Below are 10793 nucleotides of genomic sequence, written 5' to 3' on the forward strand. Positions count from 1 at the left end.
ATCCACAGTAAAACGGCTCCTATATCGACATAACCTGAAAGGCCGCTCAGCAAGGAAGAAGCCACTGCTCCAAAACCACCATAAAAAGCCAGGTTCGCGGTTCGCAACTGCACATGGGGACAAAGATCGTACTTTTTGGAGAAATGTCCTCTGGTCTGATGAAACAAAAAAGAACTGTTTGGCCATAATGACCATCGTTATGTTTGGAGGAAAAAGGAGGAGGCTTGCAAGCCGAAGAATACCATCCCAACCGTGAAGCACGGGGGTGGCARCATCATGTTGTGGGGGTGCTTTGCTGCAGGAGGGACTGGTGCCCTTCATAAAATAGATGGCATCATGAGGGGGGGAAATTTGGTGGATATAATGAAGCGAAATTTCAAGACATCAGTCAGGAAGTTAAAGCTTGGTCGCAAATGGGTCTTCCAAATGGACAATGACCCCAAGCATACTTTCAAAGTTGTGGCAAAATGGCTTAAGGACAACAAAGTCAAGGTATTGGAGTGGCCATCACAAAGCCCTGACCTAAATCCTATAGAAAATGTGTGGGCAGAACTGAAAAAGTGTGTGCGAGCAAAGAGGCCTACAAACCTGACTCAGTTACACCAGCTCTTTCAGGAGGAATGGGCCAAAATTCACCCAACTTATTGTAGGAAGCTTGTGGAAGGCAACCCAAAACATTTGACACAAGTTAAACAATTTAAAGGCAATGCTACCAAATACTAATTGAGTGTATGTAAACTTCTGACCCACTGGGAATATGATGAAAGAAATAAAAGCTGAAATATATCATTCTCCATACTACTATTCTGACATTTCACATTCTTAAAATAAAGTGGTGATCCTAACTGAGCTAAGACCGGGAATTTTTACTTGGATTAAATGTCAAGAATTGTGAAGAACTGAGTTTAAATGTATTTGGCTAAGGTGTATGCAAACTTCCGACTTCAACTTTAACTACTGCTGTACACACCGATTCTATTCATATAGTGTCCATAATGTCTATACACATATATATTTATATTCCTGTGTGTCACATTGATCGTTCTGATATTTCTTAATTCCTTTCTCAATTTTTTGAAGGATTTGTGTGCATTGTTTTGTATTGTCAGGTATTACTAGACTGTTGGAGCTAGAAAAATAAGCATTTTGCTCCACCTGCGTTAACTTCTGCAAAATATGTGTATGCAACCAATAAAATTCGATTTCATTGGGCGGTTGATATAACTCACCTGCGGCTTGCTGGGATCAGAGCAGAGTGAGTGGTTACCTGGCATCCATACCAATCAGCCAATCAGTGCCAGAGGAGAAGCTGACTGGACGGACTACTTCCTGTCATTTATGCCTGCCTTATCACCATGGACACGTGGCACTGAACATGTGCAATAGAATATAGGATTATTACTTACAAGGAGTGCTTTTTTTCCTTCTCATTTGAATTGGTTACTATCGGTTATGAAGTACTGTTAGTTTACATAGGCTAGTGAGATTTAAGAGAGGCCTATCAGGAGAAAGGTCTTCCCACAATAAACCAACACTACAACTAGGACAGAAAGAGCAGGATTATTAGTACTAAAATTGGGAAAAGTTACTGTCGAGCAGAGCTAAGGAAGATTTGGCAGTTTCTCCCACATTCGCAAAACATGTCATGCTCCTACACACACAGCTGGTCAGCACTACTCACAACTCTTTAATAAGATACAGTTCAGGGCTCCGTTTTCACAAAGTAGTAATGCTGATCTTCAGTGTACAAAACATTAAGAATACCTTCACCCCCCTTTTTGCCCTCATAACAGCCACTATTCATCAGGGCATGGACTCTTCAAGGTGTCGAAAGCATTCCACAGGGATGCTGACCCATGTTGACTCCAATGCTTCCCACAGTTCTGTCAAGTTGACTGTATGTGCTTTGGGTGGTGGACCATTCTTGATACACACGGGAAACTGTTGAGCGTGAAAATCCCAAAATCGCTGCTGTTCTCGACACAAACCGGTGCACCTGTCACCTACTACCATAACCCGTTCAAAGGCGCTCAAATATTGTATCTTGCCCATTCACTCTCTGAATGGCACACATACACAATCCATGTCTCAATTGTCTCAAGGCTTAAAACTCCTTCTTTACCCAGTCTCATCCCCTTCATTTACACTGATTGAAGTGGATTTAGCAAGTGGGATGAATAATGGGTCACAACTTTCACCTGGATTCAGCTGGTCTATGTCATGGAAAGAGCAGGTGTTCATAATGTGTTGTACACTGAGTGTAATTACAATTTAAAAGGCCAAACTGATCTTAGATCAGCACTCCTTCCCTGAGATGATTTCTGAATATGGGCCCAGAAGTTTGCTACATGGCAAATACGAGTCTATTTCCATACAAGGATACATTTGGCAATTGCATTTTTTATTTTACACATCAACAACATGATACACAACTACTAAAATATATTATCTTTACAATTTGAAGGCAATAAAATAACCAATTCTAGAAGATATCTGTAAATACAATCTTTATTGTTTATTTTAAAAATCTTTATTGAAGAAAAAAAAGTTTGAAAAACACAACTGGTCAAAAAAGAAAAGAAAAAGGAAACCAATTTCCCCTCTGCTACATTAGACCTCCCAAAACACACCAAAACACACAGACATAATTTTAAAAAATAGCAACTTTTACAAAAAATACAAAGGATTGGTCATACACATGTTCTTCTCCTTTGTGATTCAGGTAGCATGGCCACAGTATTCCTTGGCAAAGCTACATCACAACCTGGCTGCATAGTAGCCTAACGTTGTCTTGGCAATGGCAGCGACGCTGCCTTCATCACACGAACAGTGTTTGGTCTCTATAGCTTCATCCCAAATTGCACCCTATTCCCTATATATTCCAGTACTTTTGACCAGGGCCCATAGGGAATAGGGTGCTATTTAGGACGTACACCATATGGCAGTTCAGAGAAATACTTTGGACAGAGGAGAACAGAGAGGCAGATCATCAACACAGCTAGCTTAGAGAGCTGGGGGGGGGGTTTCCAGCTTTGTTGGTCTCATATAGAACACTGTACGGAAGACTCTTGTAAGGAAGAGGTTGAAAAGGAAACAGTAGGCTACTGTGTAACTGGAGAGACTAACTTCAGGTGTTTGGAATGCTGGGTGATCATTGGTAACTCGACATTAGTAAGTACTAGTAAGATAACAACTTAAAGTAAGCCATATTGTACTAAGGGGGTGATAAATCCTTAGTTTAAAAGCTGTACCACCAGGGGGCACTCAATAACCAGACAGATAAAATGCCAACCCAGTACTGACAAAACCTTACACAGGTCCAAACTGGAGAGAACTAGAGACGGAGAAACACAGAGAAAATAAAGTGAAAAGATTGCAGGTTTACAGAGGGAGTTGTCAATAAATGGTATTAATTAATGGTGAGAATAATTGATTCTCATACACATTGTGAAGGAGGGGAACTCCATTGGGTACAAGAGTAGCACTCTTCACCAGACTCTGTCTAAATCAACCATATATCCCTGACCACTTTCATCTGATCAAGCCATGAACTGTCCCTCCACCTGGAAGATGCATGCACTCAAAGACTTGGCCTGGGTCAAATATAAAGTCGCACACACTAAACATCAGTGACCTTGGAGAGATAATAGATACACAATAGCCTTGAACATCCACATTATGATTGACCTTTTCATTATCATACCTGCATTATGAAGTCGTTGCATTATGAAGTCATTGCATTATGATGTCATTGTATTGTGATGTCATTACATTATAAAGTCATTCTTTAAACTGTCTTTGTATTACGATGTCATTCATTGCATTGCGATGTTCATTCATTCTGATGCCAATGTATTACAAAGTCTGTGACTTTGTAGAAAGTCAGCCAACAAATTAGCATGATCGAAATCTGGAATGGAAATCAGGATCACCAAGAGAACGGACGGGATATAAATAAATGCATCAGAAAAAAAAAAATGGTGATAAAGGTATATAGTAATTTTCTCAGCCCAATATCCTCTGGAAGACTTGCCTGGTTGCCCAGAATCCTTGCTCCGGCCAAACGCTATGCCACGCCCACGGATGTTAGTTTCTTCTCCTCAATGAGTCTGGATCTGAGCACCCTTCACCGAATGCAAACACATTCGAGGCCATCTGATTGGTCCAGAAACCGATGGGTTGGGCCAGAGCCAGAACACACGTGGGTAAAGCGGCGCCCATGGGCTCTGATTGGTTAGAGACGATCCAATCGCTGATGACTTTGTTTTGTACAATGCCCTTCGTCACCACAAATGACTTCAACGGTGGCAGGCTCAGACTAAAGTGTGCAGCGAACTACAGAATCATTTAGTGTGAGTCATCAGGCTACTGGAAGACGGGACAGTAAAAAGACAACAGAGAACAAGTGTCTGCTTCAGAATTGGAAGAGTTCAAAAACACTAGAGACTATTTCAGAGAGTTGTATCGGGGTGTTTTAGGTTAGACAGCGACAGCCCAGACAAACTCCTACAAAATCACTAATGCTCCTGACACACCTGTCCTCACCTGTCCACACTGACATTCTACTACTGTAGGCTAGTCTCCTCCAGCTTGTGGGATTTTTAAAGGCACAACATGGTGTCGAAATATCCACAGAAAGACAACATGACATCCCACTACCTCAGCCCTCCATTCAGGGCCGGTCCTGGCGTTTTCGGGGCCACCCCTTCCCTCACTGACACATACTCTACAGGGATATGGGGCTCCGTCAGTGCTGGCTCAGGCCAGGGCTGGAGTGTGTGTGTGTGTGTGTTTGTCTATTTGTGTGTGTACGGGGTCAAATCCACACAGAAGGCTTGCCCACCCCTGACTTGCTGCTACTGCTGTTGCTGCTGCTCCCATTCCCTTCTCCACTGCTGCCCCCCTTGCCGTGTTTGAATCGGTGCTTGCGTTCCTTGTGAGGCTGCGGCTGAGGCTGAGGCTGAGGCTGGGCCTGGGCCTGGGCCTGGGCCTGGGTGATGTTGCTTCGGGGCTTGTCATCATGGTTGTCCCCCAGGTGTTCCTCTGCCCTGTGCTGCTGGCTGTAGGCCTGAATGGCTGCCTCTAGCTGGTCATGGGCATGCAGGATCATGTCCTTGTTGAGGGCCACGCGGGCCTCCCCTCCCGTGGGGAAATTGTCCTCGTTGCTTCCAAACTGCTGCTGCTCCTCCTGGGCGATGTTGGCCCGGTTCTGCTTGCACGCCATCTTGGCGTTGCTCAAGTCCGTGTAGGGGATCTGCTCCGGCTTCACCACGATGTTGTAGCCCGGCGGAGCYGACGGGGCGTTCCAMGAGAACGGGTACCCCACGTASTCAGCACCCCCRTCCCCCACCACCCCTCCCCCYGYGCCCGGCTCCGGSMCKGGCACCCCCACRGAGACCCCCACGCTGGGTCCCAGCAGCCCCAGCTGGTACTCGTCCTCCTGGGGCGGGCAGCGGCGACGGCGGAKGATGTCACAGATGGTCCCGATGCCCAGGTGCAGCATCTCCCACACGTTGAGGGTGAGGCAGAGCACMGTGACGCCGTACATGATGCGCAGGAAGATGGTCTTCTCCGTGGGCCGCGACACGAAGCAGTCCACGCTGTGGGGGCAGGGCTYGAAGGAGCACACRAACACGGGAATSACRCGGAARCCGTACAGCAGGTACTGGCCCGCCAGGAAGCYYGCYTCCAGYGCCGTGCGAGTCACCAGCTGCARCACGTARATACGCATCAGCCCGTCACCCTGGATACGCCGCCGCCCGTCATGGCGTACCTTGGGCTTGGGCCGCGGGGCCAGCGGGTCGACCCGGCGAGGGGGCTCGGGCTCAGGCACCTCGTAGATCATAGGGTCATCCTCTTGGTCCTGGTCCTGGTCCTCCTCTATACCCCGGTGCTGCCGCGCCCCGAAGCAGATCTTCCTGGGCCTCCGGTGGGTGTAGCCACCTCCATCCCCTCCCCCTGTCTCAGTGGCCAACCCTCCCCCGCCCTTGTCCTCGTCCAGCCGGGCGATCTTGTTGACGGCGTAGCCCATGTACATTAGAGATGGCATGGCCACCAGGATGATCTGGAAGACCCAAAAGCGGACGTGCGATAGCGGCGCGAAGGCGTCGTAGCAGACATTCTCGCAGCCCGGCTGGCCCGAGTTGCAGATGAACTTGCTCTGCTCGTCATAGTAGATGGACTCTCCCCCGACGGCGGTGAGGACGATGCGGAAGACGACAAGCACGGTGAGCCACAGCTTCCCCACGAAGGTGGAGTGGTTGTGGATCTCCTCCAGCAGCCGCGTGAGGAAGCTCCAGCTCATTATGTCACTGGACAGTGGGGCAGACAGGGTCCCGCACTCACCTGCTCACAGACTACTACACACACACAGAGAGAGAAAGAGAGCAAGATGAAGAGGGAGTGATGAAGAGAGAGAGAGAGAGAGAGAGAGAGAGAGAGAGAGAGAGAGAAGAGAGAGAGAGAGAAAGAGAGAGAGAGAGAGAGAAGAATAGGAGTGATGAAAGACAGAGGGATGAGAGATAGGAGAGAGAGAGAGAGAGAGAAGAGAGAATTAGTCAAATATGAAAGGAGATATACATAACGTACTGTCTACCAGCAATTTCTTATCATGAAAGCGGATGAGATGAGAGGATTTTGACAGGGAATGTAGAGATAGTACATTTAGAAGCTTTGCTTCTTCAAGTTCAACAGAAGGAGTCACAGATCAATTACGGAGAGGAGAGGAGACAGATAGAAAAGCCTAAATTCAAACAAGTGTTCTCTCTGAAATTGAGACAGACTGCAATCTCCACATGCATTAGATCCATTCTACTCTCTTGGTATACCCAAATGAATACACGTTCCAACCCAACAACACAGTTTCAGCACAGTGAAATAAATGGGGGTATTTTGAGGGCTGTACTGTACAACAATAGGATATCAAACCAAACAAAAAGATGCTCAAATGTAGTAGAGAGGGAGCCAAAATAATCCCAATAGGAATTGAGCTATCACAGAGCACATTTTACACTCACACAAACTCTCTCTCTTCTCTCCTCTCTCTCTCTCTCTCTCTCTCTCTCTCTCTCTCTCTTCTCTCTCTCCCTCTCCTCTCTCTTCCTCTCTCTCTCTCTCTCTCTCTCTCTCTCTCTCTCCTCTCTCTCTCTCTCTCTCTCTCTCTCTCTCTCTCTCTCTCTCTCTCTCTCTCTCTTCTCTCTCTCTCTCTCTCTCTCTCTCTCTCTCTCTCTCTCTCTCTCTCTCTCTCTCCTCTCTCTCTCTCCTCTCTCTCCTCTCTCTCTCTCTCTCTCTCTCTCTCTCTCTCTCTCTCTCTCTCTCAATTCAATTCAATATCAATTCAGGGCGCTTTATTGGCATGGGAAACATGTGTTAACATTGCCAAAGCAAGTGAGGTAATATTATACAAAAGTAAATAAACAATACAAATTAACAGCAAACATTACACATACAGAAGTTTCAAAACAATAAAGACATTACAAATGTTATATTAAATATAACAGTGTTGTAACAATGTACAAATGGTTAAAGCACACAAGTTAATTAAATAAATAAGGGCATAAATATGGGTTGTATTTACAATGGTGTTTGTTCTTCACTGGTTGCCCTTTTCTTGTGCAACAGGTCACAAATCTTGCTGCTGCTGCATGGGACAACTGTGGAATTTCTCCCAGTAGAATATGGGAGTTTATTCAAAATTGGATTTGTTTTCAAATTCTTTTGGATCTGTGTAATCTGTGGGAAATATGTCTCTTCAATATGGTCATACATTGGGCAGGAGGTTAGGAAGTGCAGCTCAGTTTCCACCTCATTTTGTGGGCAGTGAGCACATAGCCTGTCTTCTCTTGAGAGCCATGTCTGCCGACGGGCCTTTCTCAATAGCAAGGCTATGCTCACTGAGTCTGTACATAGTCAAAGCTTTCCTTAAGTTTGGGTCAGTCACAGTGGTCAGGTTATTCATGCCACTGTGTAACTCTCTGCTTTAGGCCAAAAGCCATTTAGATTTTGCTCTGTTTTTTTGTTAATTCTTTCAATGCTGTCAAGTAATTAATCTTTTTGTTTTCTGCATGATTGTGGGGTTACTTGTGCCTGCTTGTGCGCTGGGGCTGCGTGGGGTTGTTTGTGTTGTGAACAGAGCCCTAGGAGCGCAGCTGCTTAGGGACTGCTTCTCCAGGTCATCTGCTCTGTTAGGTGATGGCTTTGTTATGAAGGTTGGCCGCCGAATGGCTTCCTTTTACGGGGTTGGTAGAATATAACGGCCTTCTTTTCGGATTTTGATAATTAGTGCGTATCGGCCTAATTCTGCTCTGCATGCGATTATATTGTGTTCTACCGTTGTACACAGCGAGGATCTATCTTTTGGGCAGAATTCTGCATGGCAGAGTCTCATTATGGTGTAATGTCACATTTTTTGAAATCTTGCGTTCGTGACGCGACCCCAGACCTCACAACCGATAAAGGCGCAACTGACGGCTCTATGACTGATTCAATTGATTTTTAGCCTAGATCCTAATTGGGTATGTCTGAATTATGTCGGCTTTGGATGGCATGATGCTTCTTAGCCTTGTCTCGTCAGACGTTCACAGCTTGTGAAAGTTACCTGTGGCGCTGATGTATAGGCCGAGTATGTATAGTTTTTGTTGCCTCTAGGGCAACAGAGTGTCTAGATGGAATTTGATGTCCTTGCGCCGACTGGACCTTTTTTGCGAACCACGACATTATTTTGGTCTTACTGCAGGATTTAATCTGCTGCAGGGCGCCAGCGTCTGAGCAGAAGCTGTGCAGAGATCTAGGTGCTGCTGTTAGCCCTGCCTTGTGGCTGACAGAAGCACCAGATCTCCAGCAACAGTGAGACATTTGCACTTCAGAAGTCCTCCTAAGTTAGGGTGAGGCAGCGGTGCTGGCAGACGTTTTAGGTGCCGGCAGCGCACATTTTCGTTGATCAAGCTTCTCTCTCTCTCACTCTCATCCTCTCTCTACCCCATCTCTCTCTCTCTCTCTCTCATCTCTCTCTCTCTCTCTCACTCTCTCCTCCTCTCTCTCTACTCTCTCATCTCTCTCTCTCTCTCTCTCTCGCTACTCGGCCTCTCTCCCTCTCTCGCTCTCTCTCTGCTTCTCTCCTCTCTCTGCTCTCTCTCTCTCTCTCTCTCTCTCTCTCTCTCTCTCTCTCTCTCCTCTCTCTCTCTCTCTCTCTCTCTCTCTCTCGCGAATAGATCGTCTTGCTCCTCTGTGAGTGCACATTGTGTTGACTAACGGTGATGTCTGTGATGTAAAATGGCATTGCTGTAGTGTGGTGTGGTGTTGTGTGTAGTGCCTACATTAAAATGGATGAGAGATGAAGCCTGTCTATGTAGTTAGCCGTGGGCTCCAGCATGCCAGTCCAACTGCCACCAGTTAAACCAGCAGGCGGCCTGGCCAAAACAAGTGGAGCACGGAGTCACACCGTAGACCCGCATTAGCCAAGCGAACTGGAGCAGAACCCTAACCCCCCTGCCTGCCTCCAGGGGAGGTGTGAGGGGGGTGAGGGGTGGTGAGGGAACAGGTGTCCAGAGCCAGGTTGCATTCGCACAGAGTGCACACCTTCCTGCTAAGAAGCTCCAACGGTGCGCGGCTCATTGTGAGTCGAACTGAAAGGTAAACCCAACATGAAATAAGAGCTTGGGCTGAGGTTTAAAAAGGAGCTCCACAGCGCCTTCCTCCCCTCGCAGGAAGGTTGGGAGCCCAGATAGAGGGAGGCCAAGCATGGTCTGCTGAATGCTGGAGGGAGTGGAAGGCTTGCGTGTTGGCTGTTAGTAGACAACTGTAGGGTGTGTCACAAATGGCCCCCTACTCCCTACATAACTACTTTTCACCGGCCCATAGGCACACAACCCTTGTGCTGGAGCTCCTCAGACCCCTGGTTAGTGTCTCAATAGTGTGAGAGGAGAGCGAGAGGAGAGGAGAGGAGAGGAAGAGGAGAGGAGAGCGAGGAGGAGAAGGAAGAGGAGAGAGGAGAGCGAGAGAGGAGAGGAGAGGAGAGGAAGAGGAGAAGGAGAGGAGAGGAAGGAGGAGCGAGCAGGAAGTTAAGATGGAATGTTTGAAGCTGCCTGCCTGGACTCACTATAAAACATGTGCAGTATTGATAACTGTGACCATAAAAGGCCTGCGTGGGATAGAGGAGGTACTGTACATGTCAGGAAGGCTGTGCATACTGCTGTTTTAGAGTGTTTTTGTTTGTGTGTGCGCGTGTGTGTGTGTGCGAGGGTGTACGTTCCCACAAGTGTGTTTACTAGATCTGCTGCACATAAACAGGAGTGTTTTTAACACCTGTCTCACATTACAGTAGTACAGCAAGACTGCAAGTATATAAACTCAGCAAAAAACGTCCTCACTGTCAACTGCGTTTATTTTCAGCAAACTTAACGTGTAAATATTTGTATGAACATAACAAGATTCAACAACCGAGACATAAACTGAACAAGTTCTACAGACATGTGACTAACAGAAATTGTATAATGTATCCCTGAACAAAGGGGGGGGGGGTCAAAATCAAAAGTAACATTCAGTATCTAGTGTGGCCACCAGCTGCATTAAGTAATGCAGTGCATCTCCTCCTCATGGACTGCACCAGCTTTGCCAGTTCTTGCTGTGAGATGTTACCCCACTCTTCCACCAAGGCATCTGCAGGTTCCCGGACATTTCTGGGGGAAATGGCCCTAGCCCTCACCCTCCGATCCAACAGGTCCCAGACGTGCTCAGTGGGATTGAGATCCAGGTTCTTCGCTGGCCATGGAAGAACACTGACATTCCTGACTTGC

At 46.9% G+C, this 10793-nt stretch overlaps 1 protein-coding gene across 1 annotated transcript; it reads right to left on the reverse strand.

The window, feature by feature from the left end:
* Positions 1 to 2380: 2380 nt before the first annotated feature.
* gjc1 (gap junction protein gamma 1) lies at positions 2381 to 6352 on the reverse strand. The gene has a single exon (XM_070449611.1). The coding sequence runs from the start codon at positions 6302 to 6304 to the stop codon at positions 4817 to 4819; it is 1488 nt and encodes a 495-aa protein (XP_070305712.1). The 5' UTR covers positions 6305 to 6352; the 3' UTR covers positions 2381 to 4816.
* Between the last annotated feature and the right edge of the window lie 4441 nt (positions 6353 to 10793).

The sequence above is a fragment of the Salvelinus sp. IW2-2015 genome, linkage group LG20, assembly GCF_002910315.2.
Source record: "Salvelinus sp. IW2-2015 linkage group LG20, ASM291031v2, whole genome shotgun sequence".
NCBI classification, from domain to species: Eukaryota; Metazoa; Chordata; class Actinopteri; order Salmoniformes; family Salmonidae; genus Salvelinus; species Salvelinus sp. IW2-2015.